This window comes from Leiobunum rupestre, chromosome 2, assembly GCF_980474605.1.
Source record: "Leiobunum rupestre chromosome 2, qqLeiRupe1.1.hap1, whole genome shotgun sequence".
NCBI lineage: Eukaryota > Metazoa > Arthropoda > Arachnida > Opiliones > Sclerosomatidae > Leiobunum > Leiobunum rupestre.
This window is the reverse complement of record NC_143385.1, coordinates 72,434,261-72,455,156: the sequence shown is the minus strand read 5'-3', so window position 1 is coordinate 72,455,156 and position 20,896 is coordinate 72,434,261. Positions and strand designations below refer to the sequence as shown.

At 36.4% G+C, this 20,896-nt stretch overlaps 1 protein-coding gene across 1 annotated transcript in view; it reads right to left on the bottom strand.

Moving 5' to 3' along the window:
- Positions 1–220: 220 nt before the first annotated feature.
- Positions 221–20,896, bottom strand: part of LOC149958970 (glucose dehydrogenase [FAD, quinone]-like) — a 37,329-nt gene continuing 16,653 nt past the window's right edge. The window contains exons 2-9 of the mRNA XM_090166334.1: positions 8,752–8,954; positions 7,707–7,896; positions 7,508–7,639; positions 4,705–4,997; positions 4,313–4,630; positions 3,802–3,979; positions 2,876–3,098; positions 221–800 (exon numbers count right to left, since the gene is read on the bottom strand). Of these exons, the coding sequence (XP_090022460.1) occupies positions 644–800; positions 2,876–3,098; positions 3,802–3,979; positions 4,313–4,630; positions 4,705–4,997; positions 7,508–7,639; positions 7,707–7,896; positions 8,752–8,954 (1,694 nt within the window). The 3' untranslated portion in view covers positions 221–643. The remainder of the gene's footprint in view (positions 801–2,875; positions 3,099–3,801; positions 3,980–4,312; positions 4,631–4,704; positions 4,998–7,507; positions 7,640–7,706; positions 7,897–8,751; positions 8,955–20,896) is intronic.

Here is a 20,896-nt window from a genome sequence, read left to right as displayed (position 1 = left end):
TCGCCAACCTTCTAACAATAAATCGTCTACTTATCAAAAATGTGATATTTCAAAACAGGGAAAAACCTATAATTTAAACTGTACAACAATTTTATCATATCTATAACACATCGCGTTTTAATAAATAAATAATTAAATTACAGGTTATACCCGCTCAATACCATTGTACACAACGATTTTAACCCGAAAAAAACCGTTTTCTTTTAAAAGTTCTGTGACGTTTTTTTCCTAGTTTTTTTCCCATTGACGTTGTTGCTTAAGCACAGGGTTCATTTTGATTGGCTGTAGCAAAGGTCAACATTTGACCTTGAAAACGATTGACGAATGAACGCGTTTGACATTGACATTAAAGCGCCCGTGAAAAAAGGGTTTTGAAAACATAAAAAATGGAAGTTCAAAAAGTTCGAAGAATTACTTAAAGAAGATAAAAACCATACGTAACCAAAAATGTATTTAAAAATATCGTTACCTATTTAAGAAATGAAAAGACTAACGAGAATAAGGTTATGAGTAGTTAAAAACTGGTTCCATATACGGTTTCGTTTCAGTCGCCATAAAGTCATAAGTTATTTGGAAGCCAGTCTTTCTGTCACTGTTTAAATTTATACACGACACTATTTAATTAAATAACTTAAAATGTAAATTAGAGGTGCTGCCAATGGGCGGGTACCGCATTCGCCGCTTTAATCATATCGGCTGCTTTTTCGCCGATCATGATCGTTGGAGCATTAGTGTTGCCAGACACAATGACTGGCATAATGGAGGCGTCGGCGACTCTGAGACCATGAACACCCTTAACCCTGAAAAGAGAACTTCACGTTAGTTTTCGATAAATTATCATTTGTTGGAGCAGTAACTTCCTTTAAGGTTATAGGCTTTGAGCTTAGGAAAGCTAGCGCCATCTGCCTTAATATCCGTCATCTAAATATGTGAAGAAATAGCAGAAGACCATGTTTTTTGATTGAACTTTCAGCCAGGCTTGGAAATAAGTTTTTCTAAACTGGTCTATTTGGCCAGTGACTCCCAACTCTTGAATTATTTTAAGTGGTCACGTAGACCAGTTGGTTAATAATACGGTAGATAATTTTGAATTAATAAACTGGACACTGGACCAGTGAACCTCTAGCTTTTAAATAAAAAAACTGGTCCGAGCAATTAATAAACTGGTCTTTGACCCAGTGACCACCGCTTATTTCCAAGCCTGCTTTGAACGAGCAGACAGCCGTCATAGATTAAATTTAAAACTGTCGGTAGGTGGCGATACTTATTTAAACTACGCATGAAGCTCATAATAAAATGATAAAACTGTGCTTATAGTAAGTAGAAACGTCTAGTGACTTAAGTTAGATATAGCTTCTACCATCGATTTGTGGTTAGGCGTACTAATATACAATAGAGAGGTTAAGCAAAGCCCTCTAGAAGTTTAAACAACGTCAGAAGTACCTTGACGTTTGAGAAGAAACATGGTTTAATAAAGGTTAAGCGCGCTTTCAGTTCGCCGGCTAACGCAATCAAGTACGTTTGCAAACAATTCTAAAAAAATGTACACCTTTCGCTAACACAGGGACAGGGTACACGAAGAATTAAAACTTTGTTTGAACTTATGTATGGGTATGAGCGTTGTCGATATACAATTATTTTTTGTTCGTGTACCCAGGTGTACCGCAAATAAGCGTATATTCTCGTAAGTATTTCGCCGAATTAGTCTTAATTGTACAAGGCCTAGATGTATTTCAATTCAAACAAGTATTTACGATTGTTCACAAGTGCGCTGCTAGTTGTCAAACCCATTGATTTGGGAAAAGTACCGCTAGAATGACAAAGGCGCGTACGGGTGCCGTAGTTTCGCAAAACAAATTCGGAAAATTCAGCCGTCAACTCTATTATACGGGTGGCGCCATCTATCACTTTCAAAGTACACTAGTATTATTTATTCAATTGTATGGGATATAGTTCCCGCCGCTAACAGCGGATGGCGCTACCAACAAATGATAGCGTTCTCAATTTTGCAAAATTGTTTCGCGGAAGGCAGATTTAAATTGTCATTCTAGCGGTACTATTCCCAATTCAATGGTTAAAACTGTCTCGATTTTTTGAGTATTTTTATTTAGTAAATATATTATGACGTGTCACGTAAGCTCGACAGAAATATGTCATCGTCTTCAAGTGGTTAAATATTCGACTGAGTTCGAAGTACAAACGGACACTTTAAAAAGTATTATGCCAGATTATATTAGCTAAGGAATTAACCTTTTCAATTTAGAGAATCAGGTAGCGGCCAAAGTGAGTTCAAAAACTGAAGAAATTTGGTCTGACTATCAAATCATTTGCTATACGTTTCGTGCTTATTTTATATTTTGGTCGTAAGTATCGCCCCCTACCGACTGAGTTTTAAATTGAATATATGAAAGCTGTCAGTTCGTTCAATTAAATTATCTCGACCAAAAAACATAGAAATTTAAAAGTAGTCTGCTATTTTTCACAATTAGTTGACTGATATTAAGGCAGATGGCGCTATATTTCCTATGCTAGAAGCCTATTGTAAAACAAATTCCATCAGTTAATGAGCATCTGACGTTAGTAGATTAATTATTGGTATAAAATATTTTTGATAAAAAAAATTGTCAAATTTAATAAATTTTTAACTTTGGAATATTTTACAGCCAAATTCAAAGAATCAACCAGCCAATCACCAACTCTTGTACGTATTATTCACAGCAATATTTTAGCCCCTCCCTCCGTACTTACATTAGAATAGATTAGTAGTATGATAGTATATGGTGGGCGTGGCATTAAGAAAATGCTACGTCATAAAGTGGGTAACACTATTTATTAACGCCCTTCGTAATGAAAAATAAATATTTAAAAGACTTACTTCAGATCGGGTGTGACAACGGTAGAAGGGTCGTTGTAAGCTCCCATTTTACAAGTTCCAACGGGATGGTAGATGGTCGCAGTGTAGGTTCTAGCCACGCACGCCAAGTACTCGTCACTCCATTGGGTGTAATGCTCGCAACCAGGCCATATTTCCGGGAACAGACGGGCGCCGAATTTCTGGAAAGCGGGGGCCAGGCCAGCGGCGATTGAGATTTTCATAGCTGAAGGAAATTCACATAGTTTATAGTCAGAAGTCAATTATGTTCCATTTAAATGCGTCCGTTGGGTTGTCAAAGGGCGGAGAAATAGGAGAAAGTCGAGCAATTCTTAAGAATTTTTAAGTTCTGGACACTTGTTAAAAGAAGTAATAATAATAATAATCATAATCAGCTACGCTAATACCCAAGGCACCACCTTAGGCCTAAGTCATCAAGCGACTTTTGAAGCCATTAATTTAGGTGGCCGGGTTACAATGCGTAGGAGGGTGGCGGCAAGCCCTTCATGCCACGCGAGCCAACAGCTCCCTACACTAACTATTACCGTTAACCTTGACAAGTTTTTATGGAAGGGGAAACCGAAGAACTCGGGGGAAAACCCCTTAAACCAGTGGGGAGAGAACTTGCAAACTCAACGCAGAAGGAGTAACTCCCGAGTTTCCACCCAGTGCCACAAGTTGGGATCGAACCCGGCTCCTCTTGCTGTGAGGCGAAAGTGCTAACCACTCCGCCACCCCAACCCTCATTCTTAAATTTCCCCTTTCCATTAAAACGTTGGTTAACGGTAATAGTAAGTGTAAGGACTGTCGGACATGTTAGGTCAGATTTAAAGCCCGGTCATTCTAGAACTGGCTCAGAAAAATTATATACCCTTTGAAACAACTTATGGTGTGTATTATAAAACAGTTGGACAGTACTACGAACTTACAATCTACAATGGTCAAGATGTCATCTGGATGGGTCAAGTACTTTGGATCGATTATGGGATGGTCGTAAGGGTTTGCGGATCTCAATTTGATGTAGCCTCGGCTCTTGGGTCTCAAGAGAACTGGGTACATGGAGTAAGTGTCCCGGAAAAGATAAGGTACGTACACCTTCTCCCATAGCTACAACGAAACAAGGAATGAAAAAGTTAGTTATTCGCATACCGTTGCTAGATTTATAGTTACAACTTGTTCCGCAACTTATTTTACACTTTTTACCCTAAATTTAACTTTTGTTCTGCGTCAGGTGCTGGTAATTATTCTACAACCGGAACTATTGTTCAAGGGGATTTGAGCTACATTTACTATTACAACTACTCAAAAGGCAAGAACTAAGATGAGTAATCGAATTTACTCTATTAAGGTGGAAGTTAAGTTTAGTTTAACTTAGAGCCAAAAGTGTACACGTTTTAATGCCAGAACATTTCTAATATTGGTACAAAGTCCTAAATTAACCTCATCGGCCAATCCTTGTACTTTCTTGAAGGTCTGTCCACCGTCCGAACAAGGAGATCCAGACAGAAAGTGAATTTCGGAGTCGGGGAAGTCGTCAGATTGGTTGGCGTACTTAGTCTTTATAAAACCGAGCCCTTCGACACCTCCCAAGATGGACAACGGTCCTTCGCCAACTGTTGACCACTTGATGATGTTACCGAAGTTGAAGACGCGGTTCTGAATCACGGACACTTCTTGGTCCACCGTGAAATGGATACCACCCGGGTAAATGTGATCTTGCAAGTTCAAACCAACAGGCAGGTCGGAGATGACTGGAATCTGAAATAGTACAACCATCCTTTAAATACTGTAGCTTGTTGTTTTATACATCGACGAGGTTAATAAATACTGACGCCGTGTCTGATAAGGTCCTGGGCGGGTCCTATTCCGGACAACATCAGCAGATGAGGAGAGTTGACGGCTCCGGCTGAAAGTATGATTTCTTTCCTGGCGTGGACGACGTACGGCAACTTCAGACGGTCGAACTGGACGGCGCGAGCTCGCTTATGCGCGTCGAAGATGATTTTAGTAACGTGGGCGAATATGACGATGTCCAAATTGGGTCTCAACTTGGCTGGCCTCAGAAACGCCTTACTAGTACTGCACCGAGCACCACGTCGCGTCGTTCCTTGAGGAATCACGAAACCTACCCGAGAATAGTATTTTTGATTACACCATAATTCGGATATTTCAGTTCAGGTAAGGATAAAATCAAGTACCCAATAATATGGGAAGGTAAAGATTCTAAACTCATCCTCGCATACTTCGTAGCAAAAGCTCGTCTGCTCTCGATTTTTACAAGAAACCAGACGAACTTATGAGACGACGTTGAACCCAGTGGCGTAAATAAGGCCCCCGCAGATCACGCAATGCAATGCAGGAGGGCCACAGGGGGCCCCAAATTTCTATCTAAAAATATTATAGATATCTTTGGGCGACCAGGGTTAGCGTTCTTTAAAGGGCAACGCAAGTGGTCATGCAGGGGGGGGGGGGGGACTATGTTTTCTTCAACAAGCCGTAAGTAGGTTTTCCAAGGATGATTTTATACAGCGCGAAAGCCTTATTCTCCTTGGTGTAGCCACGTGGGGCAATTTCGCTCTCATTCGCGAATTTTTCGATTTTCTTCGCTGAGTTAGCTCGCAATCAACGAACCCAGGAATTTAGGCCTAGCTTAATTTATTTATTATGGAGAAAAGAACTGGGTTAGTTTCCGAGAGTTGGACTTTGATATTTTCGATTTAACAATGTTTTGGAATAAAATTATTTGTGAATTGAATATTTTTAATAATGGAAGTTGAAACATTACGTCTTGGACGCGGTAAATCTACCGCTAGCCTCACATTGGATTAAGAAAATTCAACACCACACACACTCCTATATCCCGTCTCCCTTAACAATTTCCCTATCATTATACCCAGACAGAATATTTATCTTTTTTTATTACATTTATTTTGTAGAAGTTTAGGATCCGATTTTTCAGTAAGCACGGAGACTTCACTTTCCTCGGCCATTTTCGCGACTAAAGAATGCATGGATTTTGCGTAAAAACCGAGAGAGGCGCATTTATACAAAATAAATTCGGCAAATATGGTTCTGCTTTTTTTACAGAGGGAAAGGCTATGGCAGATAGCGCATGCGCAGTCGTTCTTTTTACTTATAAGATAATTTACCCCCCTGCATGGTCACTTGCGTTGCCCTTTAACTGGCCCGCCAATTCAATCTTACGCCACAGTTGCTACTCAAATACATTCTTAGTTAAGCAGGTAAACCATTTACATTTAAGCACGAATTTTAATGAAATAGTTCAATTTAAGAATTATTTGTCAGAGAATTTCGGTGAAAACACGTCAATTTGGAAAATATCGTTGATCTTTCCACTACAATAAACCCCCTGAAGAATCAAAAGTTTTTCTGATTAAGAATAAATACATTTTAGGCCTTTAAAAATTTATATTTTTCAGGTAAGGTGAGGAAAAAAATTTCAAAAGACCATTACTAGATTTAAAACATACCAAACCAAATATTACATCATATTAGATGCGCTATTACTGAAGATGAAAACTTAATTTACAGAAAAAATTGGTACATTGAAAATTAAAACATATTTTCGGACATACGAAACGTGGAAAAAAGGGATAATCTAAAAATAAATGGTGCGTTGACAACGACCTAGTTTTATAGGAATTGGAAGTAGTGGGATGATCATGAAATATAAATCCGGATTTGTTGAAGTGTGTCCGCGAATTTCCGATTACCGTCAACGATGGGTGGCGAAGTACCTTTTTAAAATAACTCATTACCCACTAAATTAGATAGCTAGAAGATGTAGAAGCTAGTAGAAATTAAGTTTTTTATTCTAACTTTCACGAATAAATTGCAGGAAAAACCCCAGGGACTTTACAGAAAGTCTTAACTTTTCCTTCAAAGATAATGGTACCGCGATAGACACACAACCCACTTCGAATTCATATTTTTCTAAGTAACGTTTTTACCATTGGGGTTACCGAACTTTCAGATTTTTACTTAAATAATGTTGATAACATTTGTCGTATAAACGTATTCGTCCCAAAACTATGTATAGACCAAACAAGCGTCCAACGATAGTTTCGGTGATTTTTAGTTTACTAGTTATATTAGTGAGTTATAACCTTCACAACAAAAGATTAGTTTTATAATAATCTAGGGTAGAAATCAAAATGTTGCCGGTGTGCACGTGGGGTCGAGGAGAGGGTGAAATTTTAGAGGGGGTTTTGACAAGGAAACCCTCCTTGTCTACGCCACTGTAAATAACGTTATGGTATAAAATGGGAAAAAGGTAAATTATGGTAGATTATGAATTATTTGCAGTATTAAAACTTAACCTACATTTATGGAGATAAAACCTTTATTTAGAAAAGACTCAAGAGTAATGAAAATATAAGTTTAGGATCTTCAGTAAATATATTAGTTTTACGAATAATTTTCATGATTTCACATGTTATACAAAAGTGATATTTTGGAATTCTAGTTATTTTAAACTGCCAATGATGGCGCCACAAATGCGGTGGAGAATTGTCAACTTTAAGCACTAGACAGTGAACGATGTCAAAATCGCAGCGTACCTCCGGAACGAGTGCTAAAGAAAACGAGCCCTTAAAAACAAATAATGGTACTGACCAGCTTGAACGTTTCCGTTGACGTCCGAATTAGGATAGCCCAAATATTGACCAGATTGGACGAAGGCGTGAGCGAGGGGCGTGGCGAACTTTGGCGTCTGAACCGTTAACAGTCCACCAGTGCTGTGATGACCTGCGAAATACAATAAGAGTTCTATTAATACGGATGCCTCAACGTAGTAATCAAGTGCCACACTAACCGTTAACGGACACAGATGGATCCCTGTTGTCTTCCGACTTGAGGAAATAGGGGTGGACATCGCTCCAGGACCAACCAGAGGCCCCCATTGACTCCCAAATATCGTAATCCTTGCGATTAGCTCTTACGTAAAGCATATAATTGAGTACACTACTACCACCCAGTACTTTGCCCCTGGGCCAACGACTCTTCTGTAAAAAAAGTTAAAAACCACTTTAGCATTATCAGATACGTTAAACAATATAATCAAAATTGGGGTTAAAAAGCTATTTATTAAAACCATAAGTAACGTAATAACAATAAGCATGACAATTAACGAGATTTACACCCAAACGATTTTCATAGTTATTGCGTTATCAAGATGTTTTCTCAGCACAGAGCCCTCTAGTGTCTAAAATATGCGATTCTTCCGCTAAGCCGAAATATCTCGGCGCCACGAGTTTGTTTTATCACGCGTGATTCGCACGCGGGCTTCAAAACCAAGCCGAAGCCCCTCGCGACTCCAGATATTAGGCTTAAATTTTTATCAAAACGTAGTCATCCAAAACGGTAAGTTGTGACAGTAGCAAGTTTTTCTGGTGGTGCGAGATCTCATTGCGAGGTCAGACGTTTCGGTCTTGCGGTCAAAAGTTATTGGTCCCGTCGTCCTGATCCAGTTCCGACGCCCCCACCTATGACGGCGCCCGGTGCGGTTGCAACGCTTCGCACCGCCCTAATGGCTAGGGCCGCCGCTGAGTCGCGAGTAGAGTACCAGTGCCGAAAAAAAGTTCGGTTAGAAAATTAGGATTAAAGCAATAGGAGGTGTCATACTTATTGTTGTTACTTATGGTAAACCCCAAGCGCTACAGAAACTATGGGAGAAAGACAATCTGTTTTAGCAAAAACCATGAGGGAGTCTTTAAAAACAAAGATACATGGGAGATAAGTTCAGAACTATTGCAACAATCAAGGTACCAACACTACGTCAGTCGTGGTAGGGCTATTATAGAAAAGGCTTGTATTGTTAAAACTAGCTCTCCAAATATGCGAATGTGAAGAACACTGACCCTGTCTACGAGACCGTAGCAAGAGGCTTCTTGAGGCTCCGTCTTGAAGGCCCAATCGAGAGGCGTCATTTGCAACATGGCGGCCAACAGAGGCACGTCCGTTATGGCGTTTTCTTTGGATCCAGCTTCTAACAAAAGGACACTGTTGCGAGGGTCCTCTGATAGTCTGCTCGCCAACACAGCTCCAGCCGAGCCTCCACCCACTGGAAAAGGGAAAATGTCTTTGTTAAATAACCATGTTTGAGCAGTCTACGAAATTTATCTTAAATTGATTGAAAAAATTTAAAATCAAAATAATCGGTTAGACCAATACACAAGTCACCATTTTAGGCTAGGGTTGGCAATTTTTTGATTTTAAAAAAATCAAATTAATCGATTTTTTTTATTTAAATCCGATTTTTATATATTTGATTTTAATTAAAATTTCAAAGGTATAATTTAGTATCATAATTTTACCTAAAATAAATGTTTAATTTTTAACGACTAATATGCATAATAAATTTATTAAAATTTACTTAACAAAAAAATTCTTCGGAATCTCCACCCACAGGTAGTATATTTAAACCTAAATTATAGCAATTGGCGAGGTTTTTTCTTTTTCAAAAATGCTTTATGAAAATTGATTTAAATCCATGATTTTATTATAAAAAATTAATTTAAATCGCGATTAAAATTAAGTTGATTTAAATCAGCCAACCCTGCTTTAGGCATAAGCTATCTAGGGTCTTTTATTGCCATAAATTCATGTGGCCGAGGTTAATTGCGTAGGAGGCTGGTGGTAAGCTATCTACACTTACTATTATCGTTAACTTCCAAGTTGTTCATGGAAGGGGGGGGGGGAGAAACCAAAATTTAATCATCCTAAATTTTAACATAAGATTAAATTTAAACAGAAGTATATAAACATGCTTAGAGAAGTACCAAATATCACTATAATGAACCCACCAACTTTTCCAAATTCTTTAACTTGACCAACTCCAAAACATACACTTTGACAATTTTTAAATCCATTGTTTTACGATCACTAAATGGGTTTGTTTTAAGTTGAAAAGGCAATAATTTAAAATCTGCTCAGAGCGTAATTCCAAGTTAGACCCTTTATTTAAAACTGCGGTTTTAGATCTTACTTTAGCCATCAGCACCAAATAGATATTACATTTATAACCACTTCTAAACAAGTAAGACTTGGGGTATTAGAGGAGTTAACCGTATTACTTTACGTTTATTTTGCGGTTGAGATGTGAATTAATTAAAAGACAATTTATCGAAGCGTGCCGGCTACCTTATTTGACCGTTACTCTAACAAAATAATGTTGAGTCCTTACCCCATCTGGTGGCAAAACAACGTTCTTTGGCAGTATAAATAAACCTGCCCTATTTAATACCAAAGCGTTAACTACTAAAAATTATTAAGTAATTTGAAATAACATACAATGTTCAGACAACAATACTTAATATGGTAAGTTATTAATTATTTTTAGATTAACTGGGCGTGTGTTCAAAATTCTATACGGTTCTGTGATTTTTTGCTAACAACAATGTAACGCCAGCTAGAGCGAATTTACAAATATAAACTTAGTTTTCAACCTGGTAAAACACACTTCAATAAAATACGCCTTCAGGAACCGAATTTTTTTTAATTCATACGAGTTCCGGTTAAAATTTGCTTAAAATATCCGAGGTTAGTTACTTTTTCTGAAGACGGGGGCGTTTGAAACGTAAGGCGTATTTTTTAAGTTGAGTATTTTCGTATTCCCCATAATTACACTCTTCCCCGACGCTTAGCTTTTTAGCTCCTTACTAACCCAATGTCTAACACATTTTTTCAAGTTTTATTATCGACCTAAATAGATTCCTCTAGCGTAACCTTGAAAACCCTTTCGGTATCTTCGGGTCGCGAGTGTACGCTTGAAATTGGGGAATTTTATCGGTTGCAGAGCTCTTCAAATTATCACTAAACTGAATAAATGAATCCACAAGCAGATAATATCGTTTCATATGCTGCCTATGTTATTTTTGGTTGAATACTTAAAAATGAATAATTTTGTTTGGTTATAACCATAAGTATTTGAAAAATATCGTTTAAGTATTTATTGAACGATTTAATAATTAAAAGAGACTATTACATGATTAAAATTTTAAGTTTAAAATATTTGGATTAGATTTTGAAACGCAGTTCCTCATTGGGTCATGGTTTTATGCCAACTTAAAAAATAGTCTTATTAAGTTAATATCCCTAATGAGTGTAATGTTTATAATAATTTACATCCTTAAGTTAATGAAACTTGTCATAAGAACAGAATATCCGTGTATTATTTTCAAAGGCAATATCACAATTTAAGTTGACACTATCTTAAAAGTAAGCTGAAGCAATAGTTATATTACACCGACTACTTAAGTTAGCGTTAGTAAATATAAGATACCGTCAGTATAATCTAAGTCTCAGAGTACAGATATTGAAATCTTAAAAATGCTTTAGTCCCATTCGACCAAAGGCGGTTTTTGAGGTGTCCCACTCGAACGAATTGCGCCGAAACGTGCGGTTTTTATGTCTCACATTAGACCGAACGCTTTGTGTCCCATTCGACGGAACGCTGCTATATAAATTGGCTTTTGGAATGAGCATGAATTATATTTTTATCTTCACCTAGTCAAGAAAAGTAACTGAACCAAAACTGAAATAGTAAACTTAACCAACTCTAACCTAACCTAACCATACCATGGATCTTCGATAGTACATACCTTATAAATAAAATACCAAATCACCCCGCCAATTGGGCTACATTTTAAAATTCTTTCGGTCGAATGGGAATAAACGCTTAAAAATTGGTTTGAAAAATACGGATATTACCCTAAGTATAATCTTAGAGGGGACAAATATTCAAATTCCCAATAAGGATAACAATAAATATACATCGCTCAGTTGGAACTATTTTGTTTTAAAAATCTTGAGAACGTAAGGTTGACATAAAGTTGACGCTATCCAAGGTATAATTTTCGAAGGGACAGAAAAACGTTTAAATAAAAACGCTGAGAATTGGAAGAGATGAAATGACAACACCGCTCGTATCGAATTCTAGCAAATTTGAAGAGACGGGTCGATTCCGGAGACCTCCCGCCACTTTTTCATCCCACAAGCGTTACCTTCTGTCGACAGGATATAACCCGAATTTTCTCCAAGCGGGGGTACACTTTTGGTAGACTCGTTATTTTACGTTTCTTGAAATTGCAATGATCTTTCTGTGGCCGACCTGCTTTCGCGATTACACACCGGAGGACTGTTCTTTCAATTTGGAACTCTAGATATAAAGTGACCCATTTGCGCTTTTGTTAGTTATTTGTTTAACGTGATCATACCTAGCGACTGAAATTTGTCACGTTCCAAAGTTTGTTAGTTTCAAATAAGCTATATTGCTAACTAAATTTTAAAAAGCGACTAAATTTTAATTCCCAAAATTGAAAAAACTCAATACACAAATGAAATCTTTTAAAATCAGCACAGTACTAAAATAATTAAAATTCTTTTAACTAATTTGACAGGTTAAGTAACCTTTAGAAAACGTGTACCGAAAACTGGTAGGATTTAAGAATGGTTTACTCTGCGCTATCTACACCCATACAAGTTCCCTCATACACGTTTGAAAGAAAAGGCTGCTTAGCTTCGTAACATAAAAAATTAATGCCAAAATGGAACAACGCTCAAAACAAAATTAATTTCATATCAATTATTTAAGCACCAATCTAAATGAAGGCTTTAACCTTTTTCATATTTGGTTATTTTCCCAGAAAATAAACTATGAACAATTGCTAAATATTCAAATCGAGTCTCAACAGAGCGATTGTCTATTGTCATGGGAAAGTGACCAAGATTGAGAGTTCCCAGGCGATCAGCTAAATAAAATCCAACTCTTTCCAGCGTGACGATTGTCAACACGTCCACCACGACGCGCCACGCATAATAATTAGACAAATATTTTCTAGTTTATGGTAATATAGAATAAAATTGAAGATTAGTCAAAAAGTTCATTTATAAGACACGAAATTGCGTTTAAAATATCATCTAACAATTTGTTAAGAGAGTTGTATCTTTGGCGTAAAGAACATTCGGAACTAAATTTAAATGTCAACACTTCAAAGCAAAGTTAAATTACATAATTACAATACCTCGTGCAGGACCGCCTTATCCATAAGGCAGACTAGGCAAAGTGCCTAGAGCCTACGAAAATTTTAGGAGACATTAGGGCCTACAATTCCATATAACAGGGCCTACGAAGGTCCGAAAAGTCGGTAAATGAGATATTTTTGCCTAAGACGTACGGTAAGGTTAAATTGGACCGGACATCGTGGCCATATTTGTTATATAGGAAGAAACTTGAGTACTATAATTACCATAATTGGAACAGATCCTATGGTTTTAATGCAAAATTATACCGAACCTTTTAGTGACACTGACACTAGCCCAGCTCTGACTCGCAAGTGAACTTATGTCGTTAGTATATTATCAGTGACATTTAGTTTATTTGAGCACAGCCCCCCAGCGTCTATCTTCATAAGTGGCAGTAAGGTGACCCACCATAAATGTAATTAAACTCCCTTCAATAATGACTGTTTTAACGCGATATATTCGACCTTAATTTTAAGAGAGTATAGGGAACTAACACTCCGTAGCTTTGGCCGCCACGTTGGGTAGACTTTTCAATAGGCAAAAGCATGGGTGATGTTGTGTGACGTAAAACTGCTAGCTCCCTATAGACAGGTGCAAGCCGGCACCGGAAAATGGCCTAAAGAGTGTAGGGATAACTTTTAAGAGGTGCAGGCTATACACACTAAGGTACGTCTACACTATTACAAGTTCCCCTACCCGTTTTCGGGGCTAGCTTAACCTCAATATTGTCTAGCCCTTAAGATTTATTTATATAGTAAATAGCGGCAGTTATAGCAACCACTGCAACTGTCGGCTATCAGAGAATTTATGTGGTAACTTTGCATTGCCACCGGTATTAGGTGACTATGAATCTTAAAATAGCGAAACAATATCCTCGCCAGAGAACCTTTACAGAGTATTATCGTGTATATTAGTATTTTTTAGTGGGCTTTAACTAAATTATATATCGTGTATAAACGATGGTTTAAAATTACCGTAATTTATGTTATTGACAAATTTACCAACGATCCAATCAAGGCGAGGGGTACCTACAAGTACTGCCTTTAGATTTTCACGCTAGCGACATCAGTTTTACCTGGTGGACGAGAGTCAATTTTGTTTCAATTATCAAAATTAAACTATTTAAAATTTGACCTAGTTCAGTATTTAGAATAACAAATTAAATACTCCCAACTAAAATCATAAACCCGGACGCAGGGAAATTTAGTCCCAAAAATATTTTGATAAAAACTTCACACCTAATATTCAACACGTTTCGCCCGTACAACTTCGCAGTCCAATTCCAAGCTTAACTGTTTTTCAATCACATAAAACTCCGCATAACCGAGTCTACAATAACAATCTTGGCATCAATTTTTCGTGCACGTAGAAAAATTATTTGACAAGTCGCGCTTCATTGGAAGCGTTGCCAAAACATTTTGACCTTCATTACTATTTTCATAACACCAGAACCCCGTGTTCGGCGCTGTAAAAAAAGTTTTTCATCTATACAATTTACTCAAAGGTAACGGTTCCAGAGAGTAAAAAAATATTCCACAATAGCCATTACAAACAATGTTGCTCTTCCCAGACATTCCTAGACACAATGTAAAAATTGCCTCCGGAGACTATTCGAATTAAAGATGCTGAAAGATTTATAACGTTTATGTGGAATACTAGGTTTGTGGAATGACGCTTGTAGGTTTGTAAAGTGTAGACCAGTTTTACGTTTCATTTTATTTTAATTCTATCGTAACCGGTCGCTATGGTGAATAACTCATTTCAGATTTAGAAATGTCATGGAAAACGAGATAAATATTTCAAATCAAGGGCAGTTGAATCAAAAACCGCGAATTCACTACACACCCACTCAAAAATCAAATATTTAAATTTTAAGGACTGGTTTAAAGGTGTTTCGATATTTAACAATTGAATAACTTGCTACGGAACAAGTAAGCTCCAAAAAAGTTCAGTTGAGGCGATATTTTCTAGATTGCTTAAGATTTAAACTAAAGCATTACAATAACCTTGAAGTTCTTTGCCGAATAGTGATTATGTCACATTTTTTTAGATTGGAATAAAAACTTGAGGTTAACGGTAACAGTTAGAGTAGGGAGCTGTTGGCTTCCGTGGTATGAAGGGCTTGCCACCACCCTCCTAAACATTATAGCCCGGCCACCTGAACTAATGGCTTTAAAAGTCGCTGGACGACTTAGGCCTAAGGTGGTGCCAAGGGTATAGATATAATCTTATATATTTATTTTCGTGACCATGGTTTGAATTCTAGAATAAAATTTAAATATTACGCAACGGATACTTCATGGTTATACACTTTACACGCTAGCTTTCGGGTCGGAACCCCTCTTCAGGCGTACAGTTTCTAAGGGTATAGATAGATTTACAATTTTTGACGGTCAAAGACGACTTTAAAGGGGTAAAATTCATCTGAGGTAACGTGGTGGTAGCGTTATTTGTTAGTAGATGGCGCTCTGATAGCAACATGACGTCATAATTTTGATTGTCAACGATTGGTTGAAGTTCAGTTTTTAGTGGAGAACGGTTTTGTCGAGATTTAAAATACAAAATTAACTTCCCTGATTGTATAGTTTAAAATTGTATTATAGTGCCATCTATGGCGGAGTGTTAACTACTGTTAAAATTGAGTGTTAATTTAAATTACAAAAATTATATATTTTTAATAAGAATTTAAAGTACTATAATTTAGTAATTGATTAATCGTCTTAGTCGATAGCTACGCCGCAAAATTTTCGTTTTGAAAACGAAAACATAGGAGAGAGTTGGCCTTTTTCGATCTATCGAAATCTGGCAGCCTTGCCTGCCTTCCGGCCTGTATCTCCATACCCAAAATGGCTGACGATTACGCCGCCGAACAAAACTGATCGGCGGCATTTTTGACCGTTATTTTGAATTATCGACTAGGACTATAGTAAAAATAGATAAGATAGGTAGATTTTAAAATAGAAGTCTATAGCTTAGGCATTGTAATTGTTTAAATAAGTTGTTTTATAAATACACAAGTTATTTCCAAACGTTGTAACTCCACACTCCTTAGCTGAGACAGAGTTCGAAACAACGGCAATTATGAAACTAAAACTTATACGTCAACGGCATAGCCGAAGGTCATTCGGATCATTCTATTGTCGCCCACGAAAAAAGGGGAGAGAAGGAACCTATCTATTTTATATTTTTAGGATTTTAGCGGGGTGCGTCGGCGCGAAAATTTAAAATTACACTACGAAAACATAACCCCGAAAAATGGAAAACCCCGACTTGATTTGCGACAGTCGGGGTCGGGGACAAAAGTCGGGGTCCCCGTACGAACACTATATCTACCTCAAACATTATTAAACAGGCGTATTTTGCTGTAGGCCATATGCGAATGTGTCTATTAGCCTAGCTGATTATTATTATTATTAATATTATTATTATAATTATTATTATTATATTTTATTCTGCACAAATATTTTTTTCAATTCAATAAGCATCTTAGTCGTTTGGACAAGATCGTGTAGCATCAGACGTTAAACATATCTTAATTAGGATTAATGAATTTAATGACGTTATAACTTCCCCCCACTCGTGCCGCGAACAGTCTCAAAATATCTCAAGTTGGAAAACACACGTTCTTGATATAAATATTAGGTCTAGACATTTCTCAAGCGCACTCAAAACATTCCATTATTTTGAATAATACAATAGGCTTGTGAAGGGTACACCGTATGTGTTGAAATAACAACCACTCGTAAAACGATAGCGAGATAAATAGCGCGCGACTGAGTTAACGTACAACGTGATATTATACCCGATACCAAGTTAAGTAGAACGTCTACGTAGAGTTAACCCGGGTTGTATCAAGCTAACCGTTCATTGGGAAGTCTTTATTTCCTAGGGAGGTGTTGACATGGATGATTTTTAATAAAAACAAAACCAGGATCTGCAGATTCACATGGTTAATTCCGAATTTTTTTACAGATAAATCATAACTTTTAGAATTTATGTTACGATAATTAGACGAGTAATTATTTAAATTGTTTAATTAATATATTCTATCTTCTCAGAATCAGTCATATAAAGGCCGACTACATAAATCTTCGGTTTACTGTCTTTCACTGGAAGTAGGCTTACTGCAATACACGTGTGCCATGCAGTCAGCCTAATTCCAGTGAAAGACAGTAAACCGAAGATTTATGTAGTCTGCCTTTAACCTACAACCTGGTATTCGCCAAAAGTAATTTCAAGCCATATTCTTGTTGATAAAAATAAACGAAAAGTCTATGACCCATGTCCATTTAAAAAGGTCAAGGTAAATTTGGATGATGATACGGTTGAGTTAGTTTAACAAGTTGCTCATCTAAAACCGAAAATATTTATATTCACCACAAAAGTAGACAGGACGTGTAGAAAATTAAAAAATAATCTAGCGCAAATCAGCAGACAATTTCTGGTTAAGTTGAATAAGTTGATTAGATTGTAAATTTAAATCTGAACTGCTGAAACTCTAAGTGTCGAAACTATTTAAAGCACTAAGCAGATTTAATAAAAATCGTTTTAAGGCCTAAATAACTAACTAATTATCGTTAATAGAAAATAACCATTATTTATTACACTTCCTTTGGTTTTAGGACAGTTTCCTGTCCTAGCATTTTTTTCGACAACACTTTTCAAGCTCAGATTTGAATTTTAAGATCGTTTTTGGCAAATTAAGACACTAGAAGGCTCGATTATGCTTAACTAAGGATTGTGCAATATCTTTAAGAGTAAATTAAATCACAATTTTACAATACTTATTGCTATGTTATTACACATGTTAAGAGTTAATGAGGTTAACGGTAATAGTGAGTGTAGGGATCTGTTAGCTCGCGTGGCATGAAGGGCTTACCACAAAAGTAGCTAGACTACTTGGGCCTAAGGTTAGTGCCTAGCCGATTGTTGAAAGAATATACTATAGCTATAAAGAGGGTACCCAGCAAAACAATTAACTGCCACGTCTTGTTCAGCTTCTAATACAAATAAGACCTGAGTTCCTAGTTTCAACTACCGGCTTTTAAAAAAATCTTAACCCGACTAAAAAGAAATAAATTGACAGGTTCAAGTAAAATTCGAAATATAGCTTAGGAAAACGGGACAAATGATTGACGTTCTTTCGTCTTAAATCAACTGAGAAAATGTTTCCATGAAAAGTAAGAATCCCAAGTCTCGCGCCATATAACAAGGTTAAAAATACAATTCACTTTTTATGTAAATTCTTCCTTCTAAAATGAAAAAAAGAACTTTTGTTCGTCGGGAGTTAAAAGGCGGAAAAAACAACCCAAGCCTCTTTTTCTACGCTTCAAGTACGCTGCGCCCAGAGCTCATTTACAATTCAAAAACCAAAACCCGTTCTTTCATCAGTGATACCATCCAGTCATGTATAAAAATTCAACGAAGACATTTCGCGATTTACCAACTGAGGAATTAGCAGGGTGACCATAAGAAACTCAAATTACAGGAAATAGTTTTACGAACTTAAATTCGTGGTTTTGAAGAGGGATTTGGTATAATAATTGGTAGAGCAAGCGAAAATTTTTCCAAAATTATTTCTAACTTTGTAAATTTTGATATCAAAAGATAATTTCAACAGTTGAAGCCCGAAAAATTCCACAAATATAGGAACAAATAGGAAAATAGTTGAATTATATAAAGTTATAGGAAAATATAGGATAAAATTATGCCACTTGAGCCGAATTATCCTGCTCTTTCGAAACATTTGAGGTATACTTTTGATAAGACTAAAATCAATGCGGTATATTTCGGGGAAAATTCTACCCGGTGATAGGAGTTTTACCAGCCCGAGATCTCCGGTTTCCCTTCCCATGAAAACCTTTAGAGGTTAACAGTAAATAGTAAGTGTATTGAGCTGTTGGCTCGCGTGGCATGAAGGGCTTTCCACCACCCTCCCACGCATTGAAACCTGGCCACGTAAGTCCTGAACTAATGCATTAAAAGTCGCTCGATGACTTAGGCCTAAGTTGGTGCCAAGGGTATTAACCGAGCTGATTGTGACAAGAGTATCTCATTACTTTTATTTATTAAAAATGTCCTAGTCAGTATAGATATACTCTAAGATATAATATACTTCTGGCAGTACGTAAATCAATTTGGAAAAGGTTTATCTCGTGGTACGAGTGTGGAAAACAGATAAAAGAATCTGTTATGAATCAAAACTATAAAGAATGTCATCGTCATGTCCCCATTGTCAAGGTTGCGAGACTGGGTTAAAAGCGACGCTAATAGGAGGAGTATTATTCTAATCGCCATTTGATAATCCTAGTTGTAGAAACGAAATCGGCGACCCAAAAACCGGGCAGACAATGGCAAGGAGAAAACAATGACCAGATTTCTCTCTTATCTAGACGCTTTCATCGCTTTTCCTCCAAGGACTATCACCAGACCCACCTTTCACAGGAAAGCTACAACATTTGCCGAGAAGAAATATTTCAGAAATTATCTTTACACAATTTAAAATTGGGAATCTTCGGAACAAATTTTCTGTATTCTTTTTTTGTATAGGATAAATTTCCAGGGGGGGTTTTAATTCATTAAATCATAAAGAGTATAATTGCCATTATATTGTATTTCGCTAATATACGGGGTTTTTAGTAGAAAATGTCACAGAAATACGAAACATTTCTTTATGTAGATAACATTCAATAACTATTTTGTGGCTACTTGTGCATAAAGAAACACTTTAAAACTCAACTGTATTTATTGTTCACATAATTTAAATTGTGCACAATAAATACCGTTATTTTTAAAAAATATTTTATATTCCATAAAGAAAAATGTAATCTCATTGAGATTAATTTTTTATTTTATAATTAACCCTATAATAGCATGTTCACGAAATACTTTTAGAAATAATAAAAGTATCTTTACAGATAATTTGAAATTGAATATCAGGTGTTATTCACCGTATAAATTTATTTATATCATGTATTTTAAAGTTTTAATTAAATTTAATTTTTCCGAATGATTTGTTTAACTAATTTCGTTAAATCCTTATTTCATTATTGTTATTAAAATTTGAAACATTTCTGTAAAACACTCAATTCAAAGCAAATTTTGGTTCGCTTTAATGTTCATTATCAACTTTAAGAATCAGAAAAGGGTAGAAAATAATTTGGGTAGAGCTTAAAAAAAAATTTATCTGAAGGTATCAAAGTATTTCTCGCCCCATCTTTTTAGGAGAAACTCATGACAATAGAACCCCCTGTGAATTCCAAAAATCGGGACTTTTTAACAATAGAGAAGCCCACCAAATTTAGTCATAGGTCACGGATGACCCATAAATCCTCGCAGATTCATGTCCATCGCCGTACCTTGACCACAATTCGTTTCTTTTATCCATTTTTAATACCCCTTTGTATTTCTAATGAATAACCGGAATATAGCTTTATTTTTATTCACTGGTTTGCTACGAAAGTAGCAATTATAGACTATAATAAGCCACAGTTTTGAAATGGAATGGGGTATTTCGGAAACCAAAACATGACGGTATCCATATTAGGATTAACTTATAATAAGGGGCTTAGGAGACAAGCTATAGTAATTACTTTTGGATAAAGAAATTAGGTTAATACCAGATGGTAAACAGTAAACAATCGAGTACTATTAAAAATCGCACTGGGTTCTTCTAAGTTTACAAAGATAGTTGGATCAAAGTAAATTTTTATTCAATGTGAACTTAGCTAACGAGTATCGATTGCGTAATAACAGACTATAAAAAGTTGGTAGACTAAGACCAAGATGGTTTACATTGGGTTAAATATGAGTATATAATTATGTTTCACGTAAGTGTGTCAGTTTCCTATCTCCCGTATGGTAAATTCTAACAGATTTCTGTAATGACCCACACGTTTTTGATGAGATTGATTAGGTAGGCCTAATACTTGTGTCTTTGACTCGCCGTCAGAGCGCGTGCGTAGGATAATAAGACCCGTT